Source organism: Oryctolagus cuniculus, chromosome 7 (assembly GCF_051225735.1).
Source record: "Oryctolagus cuniculus isolate XC-2025 breed Fujian yellow rabbit chromosome 7, ASM5122573v1, whole genome shotgun sequence".
Taxonomy (NCBI): domain Eukaryota; kingdom Metazoa; phylum Chordata; class Mammalia; order Lagomorpha; family Leporidae; genus Oryctolagus; species Oryctolagus cuniculus.
In genome coordinates, this window is record NC_142873.1 from 8,085,855 (window position 1) to 8,106,387 (window position 20,533).

At 43.0% G+C, this 20,533-nt stretch overlaps 1 protein-coding gene across 16 annotated transcripts in view; it reads left to right on the top strand.

The window, feature by feature from the left end:
- Positions 1–20,533, top strand: part of RASAL2 (RAS protein activator like 2) — a 416,913-nt gene that overhangs the window by 380,434 nt on the left and 15,946 nt on the right. For 11 of the 16 annotated variants that reach the window (XM_051856990.3, XM_051856991.3, XM_051856986.3 and 8 more), the window contains 5 exons: positions 6,744–6,888; positions 7,517–7,753; positions 10,257–10,458; positions 12,310–12,509; positions 13,170–14,028. In XM_051856990.3, coding sequence (XP_051712950.2) covers positions 6,744–6,888; positions 7,517–7,753; positions 10,257–10,458; positions 12,310–12,509; positions 13,170–14,028 — 1,643 coding nt within the window. The remainder of the gene's footprint in view (positions 1–6,743; positions 6,889–7,516; positions 7,754–10,256; positions 10,459–12,309; positions 12,510–13,169; positions 14,029–20,533) is intronic. The other 5 variants (XM_089336816.1, XM_051856992.3, XM_051856988.3 and 2 more) reach the window with 1 other exon arrangement.

A 20,533-nucleotide genomic window follows, 5' to 3' on the forward strand; every position in this document is an offset into this window, starting at 1 on the left:
GCGGCGCCGGCACACCGGGTTCTAGTCCCGGTTGGGGCGCCGGATTCTGTCCCGGTTGCCCCTCTTCCAGGCCAGCCCTCTGCTGTGGCCCGGGAGTGCAGTGGAGGATGGCCCAGGTGCTTGGGCCCTGCACCCCATGGGAGACCAGGAAAAGCACCTGGCTCCTGGCTCCTGCCATCGGATCAGCGCGGTGCACCGGCCGCAGCGCGCCGGCCGCGGCGGCCATTGGAGGGTGAACCAACGGCAAGGGAAGACCTTTCTCTCTGTCTCTCTCTCTCACTGTCCACTCTGCCTGTCAAAATAAATAAATAAATAAAAAAAAATAAAAAAAAAAAATTTTTGGCCCCACACTAAATGTTATTTTCCATAAACTTTTTGAAGTACTCTTATATGACGTTGATCTCAAATGTGTTAACCCAGCATTTATCATCATGAACACAGAACTCTAATCAAAAAAGAAGATATTATCCCCAGTTCTCTCAACTCCAAATTTCTGCCTTCAAGGTCTCCAGAATGTTTAACATAACTAATTTTTGTCCAGTCAGGATTCTTGCTGACTAAGCATTGGCTTGCAGTTCCAGATCTGGTCATGACGTTCAGCCGTTAACTGCCAGGGTAGGGTGCTGTGCTGGGCGCTTTGATGTGCACCACGGTAGAGCAGACATAGTTTTTGAATGAAGAACTGATTATCTCCTATCCCCAGTACTTGCCACAGAGTGCGGAGCAGCGCTCTCTAGAAATATGGCATGAGCCATGAGGAGATAATACAGAAACAGGCAAAATCAACAACCTAGTTTATTTTACCCAGTATATCCAAATACTACTTTAACGGTTTGATTTTACTTCATCATACTCTTTGAAAATTGGTATTTTTCATTATACCACACATTTTAATTCGCACTAGCCACCTTGCTCTAGCTCAACGGTGACATGTGATACCAAGAGCAGATCATCAGTAAAGGTATATTGAATGAGTGCAGATTTTTTTGCCCTCAAGGAGCTTACAGTATAGATATAAAGATAACCAAAAAAAAAATCCTGTGTTTTTTTTCCTAAGAATTAAGTTTATTTATTCAAGCCAATAGAATTGTAAAATTTCCTATATGAACTAAATATATGTTGTATGTATTGCTTGAAGGGTAGAAGCTTTTTTTTAAAGATATATTTATTTATTTGAAAGGCAGATAGAGAGATATCTTTCATCCGCTAGTCCACTCCCCAAATGGCCACAACAGCCAGGGCCTGGCCGGGACAAAGCCAGGAGCTTCGTCCAGGTCTCCCATGTGGATAGCCATCCTCCGCTGCTTTCCCAGGCACATTAGCAGGGAGCCGGATCGGAATTGGAGCAGCTGGGACTCATATGGGATGACCTTCCATGTCACAGCTCTGGCCCCAGTAGAAAGCTTTTATAAACGGTGTTGGGCAAGAGCTGTGGTAAGGATTATCATGGGACAGAGAACCCTAGGAACAAAAAGCCATAGAGTTGGGAAGACCCAGGCATGTATATAATAAAACCTTTTAGCTGGAAAAAAAAAAAAGCATGAAGAAGACAAGTAAACTACAGCAACAACAAAAATAAAAGATGAGAAGACAAGTAGAACCAGTTTGTTGAGAGCTTTGAATGCCTGGCTGAGGATTCGATTTCACAGTGATGGTTCAGGGGCCACTGGATTTTGAGCAGGGTGTCTTCCATTGAGTTAATTTAACTGATGAAGTCGGGCAGTCGAAGAAAGCAGCTGGAAGCAGCGCGGTCAGTGGAGAGCTGTTGTGATAGGGAGGCAGGAAATAATGAGGCTCGGAAGGGGGAGCTCACTGCAGTGGGAAAAAGGTGGGCACAAGAACTATTAGGAAGTTGAACTTTCTCAGCTTTTTCAGTCTGTGGGAAGGGGAGAGGGGTCAAGTATTACAGAGAATTTTGATCTCTGTGAGTGACTAGAAGGATAATGAGGTTCTTAACAGAGATGGAAATCATCTAAGTAGTAAGCTTAAAAGATGGGAAATTCTATTTCCACCTCACATATATATTTAATGTGAAGTTCTAACAGGAAATCTCAGAGGTTTGAGGTAGGAAAGCTCTACGGACATCTGTCTAGCTGGCTGTTGGAAACCAGCTTACCCATGTGGAGGGTTTAAATAAAGCTATGAGATTGCCAGAGAAAGAAGAAAATAGACCTAAAGACAGATCTTACAGTACACCTGGGTTTACGGGACAGAAGGAAGAACAGGAGTGATCAGAGAATGAAAGCAACAGCGTAGTAAGAGAGAAAGCCAGACTAACACTGAGTCCTAGACACCACTAGAGAAGATCAGAAGATATTGCAGGAAGTAAAGAGCAACAGCAACAAAAAATGGGTATTGCATGTGACAAGTTCAAAATCACTGGTGATGGCTCAGACTGGTATGAGGAGGGCAGGAGCCAGGTTGTAAGGAGGGAAAAGTGAACCATGGTTGAGGAGCGGCACTACTGTGTTCACATGAAGTGGACTCACAGTGGTAGCCATTGTTTTCTACTCTAAAGAAGCAGATTTCTTTCTCTTCCTGCTATCTTCATGTTTTCTCTGTCAGTCATGTGCTTTGGTTTAAGGGGGTTGGGCATTTTGCACAGTGATTGAGTTTCAGTGCAGGATGCCCAGGTCCCATGTCACAGTGCCTGGTTTGCATCCTGGCTCCTCATTTTCCAATCTGACTTCCCACTGATGTGCTCCTGGGAGGCAGCAGATGATGGCTCAGATACCTGGGTCCCTGCCACACACATGAGAAACCTGGATGGAGTCCCTGGCTCCTGGCTCTGACCTGACCAAACCCTGGCTGATGTGGGGAACTGTATCAGCAGATGGCAGATCTCTGTTTCTTTGCCTTTCAAATTAAAATGAAAACAAATTTTTTAAAAAGTTTAATATTTAGTGGTGATTTATGAGAAACTAGTGAAGATGGATTTTCATTGACATTAGGAAAAGTACAGAGAAGTTCATAGTCTCATTTACATAAAGAATAGTCATCAATTATCTCTCAAGGTTTGCTTTAAAAATTTGTATTGTCTTCTAAAAGGCAACAGTGAAGCACCTCATATAGGACTCCTCATTCTGTGAACAGAGGAATGAATATTTATTGGCCAGATTTCTTCAAAATCTATCATTCATATTTTTTTTTTAATTTTTTGACAGGCAGAGTTAGTGAGAGAGAGAGACAGAGAGAAAGGTCTTCCTTCTGTTGGTTCACCCCTCAAATGGCTGCTTCGGCCAGTGCGCTGCACCGATCTGAAGCCAGGAGCCAGGTGCCTCCTCCTGGTCTCCCATGGGGTGCAGGGCCCAGGCACTTGGGCCATCTTCCACTGCACTCCCGGGCCACAGCAGAGAGCTGGACTGGAAGAGGAGCAACCAGGACAGAACTGGCACCCCAATCGGGACTAGAACCAGGGGTGCCGGCGCCGCAGGCAGAGGATTAGCCAAGTGAGCCGCAGTGCCGGCCGTGTCATTCATATTCTAAAGTTCAATGTGCTAGATGAGATTTCTGAATGAAAGAATTTCCAAGGTGAGAAGTGAATACAAGACCTTCCATAGAACAGTGAACAAGTAGCTGACTGACTCAGCGCAGCATGGCAGCTGATGCCCTGAGCATGGGACACAGTTCAAGTACAGAGCTCTGTGATCATGTCTGTGATCCAAGAGCAAGGGCCAGGTGATAAAAGCGGCTGCTCCTTCGGGAGCGTGAACAGAATTCACTGGTGAGCTGCTTCAGGACAAGGCTTGTATTTTCGTCGTCCCATCAAAATGTGACTGTATTCCACACATTTTGGGCAAGGAACAGATGCCATTTCTGAACCACCTGTAGAATTTTCAAAGAGAATTGATGTTAGAAGTTGCCAGTCTGCATTCATCTTGATGAAAGCGTCACTGTTTACTACACCGATGCTGCCTCAAATTTAGACTGAACTCTCCCATCTGTTAGCCCTTTGTACCTTTGCAGATTGAGATCAGATTGCATTTTGATGTCTGTGACACTCAGGAAATGCCATCTGTGAGGTAGAGAAAGGAAATCCCTGAAGGGACCTGAGTTGCACCCTGGCAGCAGTAGTGTGTCCATACCTGTGGACTTGCTCCTAGTCGAGAAATTTTGACACTAGATAGTAATGAACAATTACTATTAATGATTGATGATGTACACAGAAAGCACATCATAGAACATTCTAGGCGCAGACATGTATTTAAACAACTCACAAAGCACCTCCTTTGGTGCTGTGTGTTTCAAAGGCAAGAGAATGTACTTAAATGGGTTTTAAATCTGTCTCATTAATTTTGAACAGATAAGCACCTTCTAGGTACAAATTTATAAAAGCTTCATTTTTCAGTGTGATACCTCTCTCATTGTCAGATTAACTACCACTGTGTTCCTAAGTCTGTATAGAGGAGACACGTGAAATTTGTATACCTTAAATAAAAATTTTTTTTAAAAAGTGCAAATGCTTTTCTGTATTTTGGAGGAATTAAGCATATCAGAACCAGGGAGACAGTTTTAGGCTGGCAGCACAGACAGCTGACTTCTGAGCTCTAGAGAGATTTTGTTCTTTTCTTGAAGATTAAGAGAAAAGGTTGTTAATATTCATGTTACTCATTAATGTGAGCATTGTTTCCTAGAATAGATATAACTTAAATGAACTCACTGAGCAGAACATTTTTTAGGTTTTTTTCTTTTTTCATGTGAAAGGCAGAGTGACAGAGAGACAGTGGAGGCTTAACCTGCCGCAAATGCCTGCCCCTAAACAAACAGATATTTATGTTACAAATTTCCGGTTTGGCCAGTTTTACGTGGGATGTTTGACACTGATGGCTTTGTTTTAAATTTAAGTACTCTGGTTTGTTTGTTTGTTCATTTATTTATTTTTTGAAGTGCTGAATGTGTCTCTGTATGTGTGTTTAAAATTTATTTTCTTTGTGAAAGGCAGAGTTAGAGACAGAGGAAGAGACAGGGAGAGAGAAGTCTACCATCCACTGGTTCACTCAACAAATGGGGAGGCCAAAGCCAGAAAGGAGCTTCTTCCAGGTCTCCCACATGGGTGCAGGGACCCAAGCACTTGGGCCATCCTACACTGCTTTCCCAGGCATATTAGTAAGGAGCTGAATCAGGAGTGGAGCAGCTAGGGCTCAAACCGGTGCCCATATGGGATGCTGACACTGCAGGCAGAGGCTTAACCCGCTATACCACAGCTACGGCCCCTTAAGTACTCTGTAAATGTAAACTGTGTAGAGACACATAAGAGACATGAAGAACATACTGAATACATATCTTGCAAGAATTGGTAACTATGTCAAATGTACTGGTTTTGGCTATTCCACTTCATGGAAATTATTTTAAAATTGCGTAGCTTGTGTGAAACCATACTTTTTGGTGCAGTCCCTGCTAAGCGCCATATTACATGCTTTTCATACATCATTTCCAATCCTCACCACAACAGTACAAACTGAGTCTTACCAACACCATTTTACAAATAAGACAACTGCAGCTGGACTAATTAGTGACTTCGAAGCCACACAGTCATGTAAGTGATGGATCTAGCATTTGATCATGGGTCTTCCGGCTCCAAAGCCTTTACCCTTTTCTGCACACCACCTTCTTTTCTATATCCCTCTTTGTTTTCTGTCTCCAAGCCTGGTTTTCCCAAGGAGCTATCCTGTGTCGTAGCTGTTTTTAGAAGCTTCCCTTTATCTCAACACTAACCATTTTCATAGAAAATGCTTTTCATACTGCTGCTGCTACTTAATTTTGCAAGAATTACTGTTCAGTTCCATGAACTCTGCCATAACTAGCCCAAACCTCAAGCAATATAAACGGACTTGGAAGGATCCTTGGAAGATCCACACCCCTCTCACAAAGACCTGTTAGTAAAGAAAAAGAAACCCAAGCATATGTAGCTACCATCGCTGTTATTTATGGAGCACTGACAATGCTTTGGGGGCTATTCAAGGGTCTGGGGCTTTAAACATGAATAAAACCTGGTACCTCTGACGGTATTCATCCTAGAAATGAGACAGACACATGAACAAATAGGCACAAAACCGTGTGCAACATGGATCAGTAGAAGATATATAAAAGTGTATAGTGGAGGATAAACAAGATAGGGATTTGTTGTCTCAGGGAATTTCAGGCATAAATTTATAAAGGATAGACTATAAATAGAAGAGGTTTTTAAGCCAGACCTATATGGAAAAGCATGTCCAGGTTATTCAAAGAGATCTTCAGTTACAATTTTGCACTAGCCCAGAGACCCTAACTTGCATCTGTTTTGGCACCTACATTAGCAGCTGACTTAAAACCTTAGGGGGCCATTCGATCAAGACTGGCTGTTTGTTCTTCAAGAATATCAAAAACATTGGGCACTCTGATAGAGCCTTATAACAAATAGCAAATTCATGCTAATTAAACATGTTTATAAGTTTCAGATAAAAGATACTGCGTTGCTTAAAGTAGTATTGTTACGATTTTTATATAAACACTGTGATGAGATTTTGATGATGGCTGTTATTCCTCTTCCACGGTAAGGAACATGATCAGGATCTGTGGGATGTGTTGACCTTTGGTTCTGCAGCAGTGACCTTTCACGGGCACTCTTTCCTGCCTTCCATGTGAGGTCTGAGAACAGGACTCCCCAATCTATGTATTGGACAGAAATCCTAAATCCTTGTCTTCTATTCAGTTAAACCCTGTAATGATAGTTACACTGTTCCTCATCTTCGCTCTTCAAATAGGGGAGTTCATCAAAGCTTTGTACGAGTCGGATGAGAACTGCGAAGTGGACCCCAGCAAATGTTCCTCTAGTGAACTGATAGACCATCAGAGCAACCTGAAGATGTGCTGCGAGCTGGCTTTCTGCAAGATCATCAACTCTTACTGGTGGGCTGGCAGCTGTGCTCACAGAACTTCCATTTTATCACTTACCCTCATGACAGTGCTGTTATTCCCAACCACAGTCGAAAGTTCTCTTAATACAGTTCTGTCTAAGTAAATCTCTGTTGTAAACACGAGTACTTCTGAAACTGGCTGCCTACATAAATATACTCTATCCCAAAATATTATACTACATTCTGTAATACCAAAAGCATTTTTCTGGCTTTCTAAAATATTTACTGAACAGATGTGTCATGAATTTTGGTCATTGCTGTAACCCCAGCAATTGGTGAGATTTTGGGAGATTTTTGATGAACAGTGTTTAGCAAGATTATGGTAAGCTATATTCAACCAGATGGTTTAGTCAGGAACGTCGTGTCATTTTTTTTTTCACTGTGCAAAACTAATTTTACAGTAATGCAGAGTTTTGTAGCTTTGGGTTTCCAGTCTCCATCTGGCCTTCTGTGAATTTTCTGCCACTTCTTAGCCATAAATCAGGCAGAATCTCATTCCTGGTTCTCTACTGGATCTCTACCGGGTCCTCCCTACAGCTTGGTCAGGATTGGGTCACTTGTGCTGCCTTGGGTCTTGGCACTTTCACACTTAGGGCTTTGGGTATTTTTCCTTTCTCCAGTGTTTTCCCTCGTGAATTGAAAGAAGTGTTTGCGTCCTGGAAGCAGCAGTGCCTGAGTCGAGGCAAGCAGGACATCAGCGAGCGGCTCATCAGTGCCTCGTTGTTTCTCCGTTTCCTGTGCCCAGCCATCATGTCGCCCAGTCTTTTCAACCTGATGCAGGAGTATCCTGATGACCGCACCTCTCGGACACTCACTCTCATTGCCAAGGTCATTCAGAACCTGGCCAACTTCGCCAAGTAGGTCATGCTGCTACTGCTCTAAAAGCACGCTGTCTAAAAGATATGTGAGGCCTAAAGTCTGGATGTGGGGAGCCTCCTCTCTCAGATTGTCATTGTGGTATTAACAAAAATTATCCAAAATTGAGAGCATCTTATGTATTAAGTAAACTGCTGTACGAAAATTGAGTGGGATATTTGCAGCCACTGCAACATTTTCAAAGAATATTCAATAATACAAAAAAGTGATGAAGATAGAATATTGAGTGAAGAGGGCTAGTAGAAATATTTTGGCCAAAAGAAAAAAAGATTAGATAAAATGTGATACATATGCTGTCACCTGGCAGTGTAAAAACACAAACATCTAAGTGTGAAAGAGTTGAAAGAACAGTCAGAGAAATTCTTTGGTTACAGTCTGGCCACTTCACAAAGGACGGTGTTAAGAAGAATGCAAAAGATGGGAGAGGGGCTATTCTAGATTAATAGTCTAAATGCAATACTCACAACTTACTCAGATGTCAAATTGGAAAAAAAAAAAACTGTAAAAGTCATCTGGGAGACAATTGGTGAAATCTATGAACTGTGTGAGATAATTCATGAATAGTGTTTTAAAAGTCTTAATGTGAAAATAACATTGGCTGATGTAAGAGATATGCTTTATTCTAAAGAAATGGGTGCTAAAGTGTTGAAAAGTGATGCCTACAACTTAGATTAAAATGGTTCAGGAAAAAAAGTAAATGTTTATGTACAAAGAGGGAGAGTGAAAGACAACTTGACAAAATGTTAGCAGTTGGTTAATATAAATGAGAGGCAAATGGGTGTTCATTGTATATTCTTTCAGCCTTTCTGTAGGTTGAAAATTTTTCAAAACAAAGTTAAGAGAAAGCAACTGGGGAGACACGCACTCAAAAATGCAAACAGCAGCTAACGTCTGTGTAGTTGGAATGAGGGTAAGGAGAAGGGGAGCAGAACAGAGAGGAGATGGTAAACGAGCTCGCAGCCAAAATGAATTTGTTCAAGAAGGAAGTACATCAGTTTGCAGAGGTGGCCGACTGCCGGCGTGCACGTGGCAGAGGGCACAGTCCTCCGGCATGCTGGGTCCTATAGAGCTTAGGGTGGGCTAGGAGTCCAGAGTCGGGGGCTGGGGGGCAGTTGTCGGAGGTGAGTTTCTTCATAGAAGTTTTTCAGGTTTAGGGAGCTTACAAACCTGGGGGAAAAGGCAGAGGGTGGGGTGGGGAAGAGTACAGGGTGTGGCACTGAACCCGTCTCTTGAAAGAATGCAGGGATGAAGGAGTCCATCAGGGAATTTGAGTTACTTCCAGGCAGCCAACTAATGGCTGCAGCTTATGTCCTTGTGCGGTCTGTGGGGACACCCACACGGTCTTCTTTCTTTCCACTTTGCATTGTTTTCAAACCTTTTCTTCAGCAAGCTTTAAGAAATGACCAGCAAGGAATTCCTCACAGATTTTCTCCATATGAAGTCTTAAAGACAAGTCTGTAAAGTTAGAGCGTCAATGAAACAGATCGTTTTCTAGTGTAAATGGTGGTGTTGTGGAAGAGCACTGTTTGAACTTGGTGTGTCCTCTGCAGAAGCCCATGCAGAAGTACACATATTTACCCGCATTTGAGCCATTCCGATAAAGACTGTGTCTAGTTTATTGTGGGCTTACGCTAGGCCCTGAAGAGAGCTACAGTCTAGTTAGGCTGAGACATTCTCCCATAGCGGAAACAAATAGGCTTGGAGGAGGAGGAGTACAACAGTCCCTTCCCCTCCCCCTTACCCACAGGTTTATTTTCCAAGGTTTCAGTTACCTGTAGTCAGCTGCAACCTGAAAATATCCAATGGGAAATCCCCAAAATCAGTAATTCACATGTTTTGTATACTATTCTAAGTAGCCTGATGAAATTGCCCCCGCCCCCAGGATGTGAATCCAGGATGGAGCCACCCAGTCAGTCACTTAGCACATGGGTTGGTTATTAGATCAGCCGTCACAGTGTCACAGTGGCTGTGACATTTTTTTATTTTTTTATTTTGCTTGGTAATGACCATAAAGCACCAAAGTGCTAGCAATTCAGATATGTCAGAGGGAAGCTGTGAAGTGCTTCCTTTAGGTGCGAAGGCCAAAGCTGCCATAAATGTGCATGTAGGAAACACATGGTGTTCAGTACTGTCCGCTGGAGAGGTCTGAAACAGATGAGAGTGACTGCTGTATGATGCGCGTGGAAGACGGAAGAAGCAGGCAGTACTGAAGCTTTGTTACTGGTTGGTGAGGGGCTACATTACAAAGAGCTTTAAATGCCAAGAAATATAGAAACAGTTTGACTTACAGAAAGAGTTAGTTCTTCAAGGTCCTTGAGTACATATTAAGGAAATATGTTTTAGTATTTATCACCTACAGATAGTAAAATTAGTCAATACCTCTATTAAATATTATAAATATTATAGCTGCATGTAGTCAACTCAAAATGATGGATTCTCTTTTCTTGAACATGTCCTTTCTCATTTTCTCACCCTCTCCTTTAGGTTTGGTAACAAAGAGGAATACATGGCATTCATGAATGACTTTTTAGAACACGAATGGGGTGGAATGAAGCGCTTTCTTTTGGAGATCTCTAATCCAGACACCATCTCAAACACCCCGGGCTTTGATGGTTACATTGATCTGGGCCGAGAGCTTTCAGTTTTGCATTCCTTACTGTGGGAAGTAGTTTCCCAACTTGATAAGGTAAAGCAGGCTGGTGGAGTGATGAGAGATGACAGATGGAGAGCTTTAATGCACCTGTCGCACGAGGGTGCTCGCCCTTTCTGCTAGTTGAATCTTTTGTCCCGCAAGTCCTAGCATAAACAGCTATCAGCTCTGAATAAAATATTTGATCTACAATCAGGAAATTCTAGAAAGCCATGAAATTATATACAGTACATATCCTGAAACTTGCCTAGAAACTAAGTCTGATATAATTATTAGTGCTAAGAATCATGTGGGATCTGACAATCCTGAAGTTTTCTTTCTCCATAGTTGTGAATTAAGAATACACACAGGAATGACCATTTTTAATCATTTACTTTATGACTATAATTCAAGAATTTTGGTATATATATGATACTTATAAGTTAAAGTATAACTTGCCGGTCATTGTCTTGAATTTTATAAAAAGGAGTAGGTTTTATAGTAGAAAATACTCTCATAAGCTTTGGCTAGGTCAATCACAATTTATTGGTATTTCTATTTGCCACATGTACTCTATAAATATGTATAGTGGTATGTGAGAGTAACTTCAGAAGATGGTTAGTTTTCTATAATAAGGATACATGTATTTGTCTTTCTCCATTTTCCTGTTATCCATTAAGATGCTATGCCAATAGAATTTGAAGGGAAATAAATCCCATGAGCAAAGACTTCCTTTGAGAAACATGAATGATGCTGTTTAGCAGGGTTTGGGACGTGTGTGCGGCAGGCCGCGGCTGCCTGTCCCCAGGACCGCGTTCTCACTCTCAGCAGCACTAGCTGGATGTGAGGTCCCAGCTCTGCCGAGGGTAAATTCCCTGAATATGCGTCCTGGCGCAGCACTGCGGAGCAAGCGCAGGTCTCCCTCGGATAGCGTCTGTGTCCACTGCAGCAGCAGGGAAGAACCTCAGTGGTTCAGAAACAAAGAACACACAGAGGCAGCCATGTGAAACGGCCCAACAGATGAGGGGCCTGTAAGACCCCACGGGAGTAAGAATTCCCTAAAGAAGACAAGTGATGGAGACCAATAAAGCAAGCGCTGAAATGTTCGTCTTGTTTGAACGACTAGAATGGGATGTAGTCTTTACTGTTCCAGTTATCCTGTGAAGTAGGCCTGGTTCACCCAGGGCCAGGGTCTGTTTAAGCACTAGGCTTGTCTGTGCAGTCAGGCTTTCTCCCTAGAAGTCTGTGCTTAGTCCTGAAAACCAGGAGTACACCCAGACATATCTCATAGACTTCACCCGATTTCACTGTTGGAAAAACAATCGCAGTAGCTTCCTGATGGAAACTCACTTGGCAGTAGGTCAGGGTTCCCAAGACTGGCTGGGGTAGATAACGGCCGTGCCCACCGTGCCCCGCAGTGCACTGCACCCCGGAATGCGGCACCCCCTGTATGCTGGCATGCATCTCTTCTCACATGATCCTTTTTCTCCGGATGTTCCATCACACCGACCCTCCTCTGGTCTTGAAGTTCCCTTTGGTCTGAAGGTGTTTGGTTCCTCCCCTCACCTGCCCCACTTCGGTCCGCTAGCCTCCCAAAGATTCAGTTTGCTTTGCATGCCTGTTTTAGTTGGAATGGCAACAGTTTGGTTGTTTTGAGCATGTGTTTTCATTTTTTATTTGCGTAATGCTAATTTCTATTTCCTTTCTTTCCTCAATGTCTGCTGCACCTTGTTTCGCCTCCATTCATCTCGACGCCATGGTTCCGCTGCTCCATAACAATGCATTATGAACCTGCCACTCCCCTACGCAATCACCTACCCTTCCCTCCAACCACACCCCTCCATCAATGGGCATCGTGGTGCCCAAAACAACCTGTGGTGGATATCGCAATGCTTGTTATCCAATTAGGGTGAAAATTCCTTCCTACAGGCGACCGTGGCAAAACTGGGGCCTCTCCCTCGCGTTCTTGCTGATATCACCAAGTCTCTGACTAACCCTACGCCAATACAGCAGCAGCTGAGACGCTTCACAGAGCATAGCTCAAGTCCAAATGTCAGTGGAAGCCTCTCTTCCGGGCTGCAGAAAATATTTGAAGACCCCACTGACAGGTACGTGAGAAATAACGCTTACATACTTATTTGTTGGATTTACAACTTGAAAAGTCTTGAGCGATCGAAAAGAATTGTCTGACCTAAGACAAACCCAGTAGTGCTTTGTCGTAAAACACAAAATCCAGGATCACTTATTTTCTGGAATGATAGTATAGAGTTATAGTCACCAAATGTATAAAAAAATCCATATCCTGCTTGGATGGAAGGCTAAGGGCTTTATTAAATTGTCATTTGCATGTATTGTAGCACTTGAAACTCTGCAGGCCTTGCTAAAAGTCCTTTCAACCTGGCTGTGTCAGCTGGACAAGCAGACACATTGTTGGTGCTCAGACTTTCTGAATCGGCCACATATGTGCCTTTAACGGGGTCCCTCGGTCGTGTACTCAGAATGCCTCTTGACGGTTTAAACGGAGCTCATTCAGTATGAATTGGAATCCCTCGGGAAGGCATTAGATCTTCCTCAGGAATTACTGGAATGCTAGTAAAAGGGGACGACAGTGATGGGATGCTGTACCCCGTGTTACGTAAAGTGCACGGTTTGATGAGAGTTGTAAGGCCGAAACCCGTTCCGACAGCCGGTGAACAGTCAGGAGCGTCTGTGTGCCTGAGTCGAAGCCTTAACTCGAGAGTAATTAGCGGCCCTCTGCCTCCCCACAGCGATCTGCACAAGCTGAAGTCTCCCAGCCAGGACAACACAGACAGCTACTACCGAGGGAAGACGCTGCTGCTGGTCCAGCAAGCCTCCTCGCAGAGCATGACTCACTCTGAGAAGGAGAAGGAAGGCAGCCTGCCCAACGGCCGCAGCATCTCCCTCATGGACCTGCAGGACGCGCACGCGGCGCAGGTGGAGCACGCGTCTGCGGTCCTGGACGTGCCGCTGCGCCTGACCGGAAGCCAGCTTTCCATCTCCCAGGTGGCCAGCCTCACGCAGCTGCGGGAAGCCCAGAGCACGCCCCAGAGCGCGCCCCAAGTGAGAAGGCCCCTGCACCCAGCCCTGAGCCAGCCAGGCAGCCTGCAGCCCTTGTCATTCCAGAACCCCGTCTACCACCTCAGTAACCCGATTCCGTCGATGCCAAAGGCCTCCGTGGATTCCAGTTTGGAGAACCTGAGCACTGCCAGTTCCAGAAGCCAAAGCAACAGTGAAGACTTCAAACTCAGCGGGCCCAGCAACAGCAGCATGGAAGACTTCACCAAACGCAGCACGCAGAGCGAGGACTTCTCCAGGCGGCACACTGTGCCGGACAGACACATACCTCTTGCTCTCCCACGGCAAAACAGTACTGGGCAGACCCAAACCCGAAAAATGGACCAGGCCGGGTTGGGTGCCCGAGCCAAAGCCCCGCCCTCCCTGCCACATAGCGCCTCGCTCCGCAGCACCGGGAGCATGTCCGTGGCGTCCGCAGCTCTGGTGGCCGAACCCGTGCAGAACGGGAGCCGCTCTCGGCAGCAGTCCTCCTCCTCCAGAGAGAGCCCTGTCCCCAAAGTGAGAGCCATCCAGAGACAGCAGACGCAGCAGGTAGGGCTGAGTGCGGCAGGGGTGGGCGTCTGCTCGCTCCACGTCTCCCTTGGTGGTTCTTACACAGATGGTTGGGAAACTGGATTGCTAGCGAGGTTTGCACATGCAGGTATTTTCTGCAGCCTTTGAATGTAAGGGCGGCTCCTGGCCCGGTAAGGCAGCAGCAGCTCCCTGACTCAGTACCCTTCAGGGACAAACACCCAGGGGCCTTAGCTTCTTTGCAAGCAGCAGAGCCTCGGCTGCCTCGGTTTGCACTTGGAACAGATCTGTGATGTTAGATGAGTGCAGACACTCACACCGTGAAATCTCCAGGCCAGAGGAACCACAGCGTGTTTGGGAAATCTGGAAGTTAGCCCTTAGTTTTTTTCTTAGGCTTCCATAAATAAAGTTTTCCATTCTGGACTAAGAATTTCAAGTCACTGCTTCCATTCCATCCCCCAGCTCCCTCTGGAAATAGCGAGTCCCACGTGTCTTTTCCTGGAAATGGCTAGAAAAAATAAACATCTGAACACCTGAAGGGGTAAGGTAAGGGGTTAAGAGAGGTAGACTCCCAGGTGACTGACAGGTATGCTAAACATTTGCAAATGGACAGCCCAGTTAGGGTTCACCAGTCTTTACATGGTAAGAGTTCCAAGCTTTCTTGACAAATCAAACTGTTTGCAAATAATTCGGTCACTTCCACCTTCCATGTTATGTTTTGAGGCACCAATACACACTTTACTCCTTGCAATGAAGTAACTTTAAAAATACATGCACACAAACACGAGTACTTCAAAAAGTTCAAAGAAAATGAAAAAACCATACATGGATTAAAAAATTTTTGTACTAAAATAAGCTATCTTTTAATTCAATTTTCCCACAGACTTTCTGAAGCACCCTCATGTGTGTGTCTGGCTGTCTTTCATCTCTAAAAAGATTTTTTTCTCCTAAAAAGTTTTGCATTCATTAAATTTATTGAAGCCTAATTATACTTTATAAGTACTAGGGGTTTTGTGAGTAAAAGAGTCTGTGACAGATCCTTTTATGCAATAAATCCCAATGTATATCTTTAATACTTTTGCAAAATTCTCATTTAGCTGCTTCTGCCTCTGCTCTGCCACGAGCAGACCCTATTGCTCCTGCTTCGATAGTTGCTTCTTTAAAATAGTGGAACATTTACAGAATCCAGGATACAGAAGTAGAAGAAGGAATGAAAAGCATGACTAAGTTTAGCAGATTCTGGGGGTAGACCTTTGGGCAGAACCTGCTAGTGGGTCATTCTTAATTTCTTAATTTCTTATTTTGTCACATTTCCCAAAATGCCACCAATTCAATTGATTTAATTAATAGTTATTTTCATTTAAAGAAAACAGAAAATATGTCTTTTATGCACATTATATATATTTACATATTTTATATATATAAAATGTATGGTTATATACATTATATATATATACACATGCATATGTAAATATACAACAATACCTTGAAAAGTTCATGGATAATGGAGTTATAATTTTTTTGGTACAAAATTTTTTGAAATCCATGCAATATTTGTTTTTTGAGAGGCAAAGAGGCAGTGAACAATCTCACTCCCCATTTGTCCACAACAGCTGGAGGGCCAGTGCTGAAGCCTTGAGCCAGAAACTCATCCAGGTCTCACAAATGAATGGCAAGAGTCCCATTACTTGAGCCATCACCGCTGCCTCCTAGGGTCTGCACTGGCAGGAGCTGAAGCCAGGAGTTGAACCCAACTGCTCTCTGGAATATAGACCTCTGAACTGTTAGGCTAAACACCCCTCCTCCAAGGCTCTTGGAAGACACCCTCATACCCATGGATTTCAAAAGAAACTTTGCACCAAAATAACCTTGAATTTTAATTCTATTTGCCACAAACGTTTCCTAGTACCCTCCTGTGCATCTAACGTGTGTGTGTGTTAGGAGATGATGCATCCTTCATACCTTGTTGTGAATTTGTTTCCTCCCATTGCTTTTTGCACTAGCCTCTAGTTAGTATCAAGTACTTTCAGAAAATTAAGAGTGCTTGTTGGGAAGAGAAACAAGTAATTTTAGAGATGGAATACTGTGTGGAAAAGACTTACAGTTGGGTGCTGAGGGCAGCGTAAGGGCAGCGCAGCTGAGGCAGGGAGTAGAGCACAGGAGACTAGCAGGAAGGGTAGGATGGGGAAGGCCCCTCCACTTCCTTTTCAGAAAGTGACTTAGATCCAGCCCTGGAAAGAAAAGGAAAATTAAAAAAAAAAATTTTTTTTCTGCTTACCCATTCCTCCTATATCTTATAATCCTCAGTTCCCAGGGGCCCAAGATTCAAGTTAGTTGTTGATAAATATTATGAATTAAATTTCATTTTTGTACTTGTCTGGAAGCCATTGTCATTTATAACATTGTTCCTATGGAAGATTTGACACCTGTCCCATACGCACACAGTGCGTGTTTCTGTGGGCCAGTAAAGGCTACCTGGATGCATGGGAGATGAGAAACCCATACAATGTTCCAACAGCCAATTTAAATATTAATTTCTGTGCCGCAGCCATTGATAAGCTACAGGATGAATCCATTGGCGTGGAGTGGGGTGGGGTCACAGAGACATCCCAGCACAGCTCTGAATAGTCATCTTTGTTTATGCCTTTGCTGCAGTTGCCACAGTCATGTCAGTTGAAGCATGAATCACTGTCTTTTAACGCTCAAGTTTCTGGTTTTTCTATCCTGGCTTTTTCTATCCAGGCGATTCATTCTTTTGAACTTAGGTCATTGACTTTTTATTCCTTATCTTTCTATTTCTTGCTTGGGGGTTCTCATCTCATTCCGTGAAAGTTCTGTATAATCAGCACATTTTTAAGGCAAATTCCTTTACATGCTTTAATTGCAGATTGTGTTGGGGAATTCTCTCCCGAATACTAGAGGATTTCTTTGTGGGGATTGTTCTGTAGGCGTCTATAATTATCGTGGCTTTGTCCCATGCAAATTCCATTTGTATCTTAGCACAAAGGAGCAGCCATTGTTGGCAGTGTGACAAGCTTCAGTGTTCTCCATTTAGCAAGCAGGAAGGAAGTAAAATCCAAGTGAAATAATACACAAAGATTTTTTTTTCCAGAAAGCTGTCTTTTGATTTTTTTTTACCCTTTTTAGCTTCTACTTAGGTTTCTTTTTTTCTCATTTTTGTATCTGTTTTGTCTCTCATGTGTCATGTACTCTATACAAATAATAGACTTTATTTACAAGATATGAGCTGTTCACACTTAGCGTTTTGCCTAACCTTAAGAACTCGGGTTTGAAGAGGCATTTTACAGTAGGCATTTGCCAAAACTTCTAGATAATGGTACTGCAGTTTTCAAACTGGGAGTTGTCCAACCCTCTGCGAACCAACCTTCTCGAGAACTCTGAGTTTACTTATTATTTTAGCCCTTTCTTCAGAGTCGACAGCAGAAGCATTATTCATTTATGGGAACCTATACAGACTGAAGTCAACAAGTCTTGTTGATAAATACTAGCAAGGAACAGGGAGCAGAGAGCCAGCCTTTTCTCCTTGGTCCTCACAGACTCAGACTCTGACCAACTGTAGTATCAGTGAAACTACTGTCAGGCTCTTGTGCCCTAAAGCATCCCACCCCAACCCCAACCCCAAGAAATTCTGTACAGCTTTGTCTCAAGAGGGAGGTATTCTTAACAGGAATTTCTGCTCTTATCTCTTTTTCCCTTGTTTCTTTTTCATCTTTCATTTTCTTTGCTGGTCTTTATTTGTTTGTTTATAAGATTTATTGATTGATTCTTGCAAGTCAGAATTACAGAGAGAGAGAGGGAGAGACAGAGAGATCTTCCATCCCAAAATGGCTGCATCAGCCATTGCTGGGCTAGGCCAAAGCTGGGAGCCAGGAATTTCATCCAGGTCTCCCATATGGGTGGCAGGGGCTCAAACGGTTGGGCCATCTTCCACTACTTCTCCCAGGTCCTTAGCAGGGAGCTGGATCATAAGTGGAACAGCTAGGACATGACCTGGCGCCCATGTGGGATGCTGGCGTTACAGGAAGCAGTGTTACCCACTCAGCCACAACACTGGCCCCTCTTTGCTGGTCTTGCGGAAATTCAGTGCCTGTAAAGGCCCTTCCTGAGGTTGTACCAAGATGGATCTGAACCACTTCCTAACCTCTTTCTTTTCTGACTGTTCAGCTCTAAAGGAGATGGAACAGTCATTGAGGAAAAGCCTTTGGTACCCTTCCAACAGATGAGAGGTAAGACAGGAAATGTCATTCTCTTGGTGTTAGGCTAGTAATGAATTCTCAGAGAATCTAGGATGTTAATAAATGAATAGCACTTCACTGAGCAGTGAATGCTCACTTAGCTAGTCATTGTCATTTGAAAGAACTCTAGGATATGGTGCTATTAGGTTGACAACCTAATTCAGCAGTAAGACCAGTACACATAATGCTCAAGACAATTGGATGTTATTTTTGTATAGTTCAAAGGAAGAACACATTGCAACAAAAAATAATTTTGAAATAAAAATCACCTCTATTTTCTTCCAGTCTAGTATAATAACTATTTCTGACTTAGTAGTTTCTCATGGGGCCAGCATTGTGTTGCTGTGGGCTAAGCTACCCTGTGCAATGCCAGCATCCCATATGGGCAAAGGTTCATGTCCCAGCTGATCCACTTCTGATCCAGCTCCTTGCTAATATGCCTGGGAAAGCAACAGAAGATGACCTGAGTACTTGGGCCCTTGCCATGCATGTGGGCCACCCCAGTTGAGTTCCTGGCTCCTGGCTTCAGCCTGGCTCAGCCATTTGGGGATGTAATGGCCATTTGGGGAGTAAACCAGCAGATGGGAAATTCTCTCTCTTTCTCTGTAACTGTGCCTTTCAAGTTAACAAATAAATCTTTGAAAAAATGAAACATCAGTTTCTCATGTCTTTATGATTTTGTTGAGGCTTTTTTATAAATAGAAGGAATAATTAAGATTGGTCTGATATGTTTGTCCATTTTATTTTGTTATGTTGACCACCTACTATATGTTAGACAAAGTGCTAGGATATATTAGAAAGTGGCTGAAAGTAAGAGTCAACCAATTAAGTAGGAATAGACTCAGAATGATGATTTCCCTTTGACTAATGTCCCACCATTCATTGGACATTATATTAGTCCTTCTGAAGACAGAGTAGCCGCCATCCTCACCCATAGAATCAATCAACCCTTGTTTTTACATCTTATTTAGTGTTTCTCTAATTGTTTTAATGTGCTGTTAGAGCTAAGATTGCTCCTGCATGTGTTCCTAGGAATGGCATTGGTTTGCATTGCTTTTACAGACACTTGACAGGTACTTGTAACAAATCACAGGGAAAGAAAGTTCATTCAGGCGACTTCTTGTTTACTACATGAACAGAAAGCTGTTGAGTTAGCTGCCTTGAAATGATACATTCTAAACAGTGGTTATCAGTTTTATTCACTGCTTTATTTCAAATTGCTATTGAATAGAAAAGCCTGGTTTCACAGCTTTCCTGTATTCTTTGTGCTGAAGTGACAAGATTTAAAACTAAAATCTTGTTTAAAATGGTCTCCTTTAAAACTTGACCTTCTACTAATTTGTTAAGCCTCGATGTTATATATCCTTTTGCCTTTCAGATGCACATACATCAAACAATAACCTATCTTTAGCAGTCCTAAAGCAGTTTATTATACTCCGCTTTTAAAGTCCAGCAGGGGGAGAACTGTGGTATATGTGTCTGTGTGTGTAAAGTGCCTTGAAGTTTACCAAGTGCTCTCACAGTCTATCCCGTTTGTTTCTTGTTAGAGATATTTATCTTCCTTTTATAAGTGACACTGGGTCCCATAGGTAAATGCCCAAAATGTGATATTCAAAATTATTTGTGTGTACAAGGTAATTATTAATCAAGTACATATTTTAATGCATATTAAAAATATATGGCCATTTATTTATAAACATACATATATATATATAAACATCAAATTCAGAGTCTTACTGATGTTGTTTAACACAGGGCTTACCTAATTTAAAAGGTGGTTTTAAATGAGATAAGTAGAAAAAAAGAGAGAGAGAGAGATAAGTAAATAATGTATCAGTGAAAAGCTAGGGATGACAAAAGCAATAGGTGTGGTTATACAAATAAATGAAGAGGCACATCTACCTACCATAGTGGAGACTGGGTGCTAGAGTTTAGGACGTGCTTGCGTGTTTCTGATACATTGAGGGAAAAGCCTTTATGAAAGGAATTGCTAGCTCACTCTCAGTTGAACTGCACACATCCATCCTCAGGCATGGAGCCGTTTCCATTGATGTAGATCTGGAATCTGAACAGCTCTGAACCAGCTTCTTACTCAGATCTTAGACCCTCATACTACTTCCGCCTGTGTAGTTAGTTTTCAAGTTTCTCCTAACCCATCTTTTATCTGTGTAACAGGTTGTAAAATCTAATCTTTCTAACTCTCAAGGTCGTCAAAAACATGCCTTCTTTTAAAATGTCTTTTTAGAGCTTAACTAGGTTCTATTCCAAAG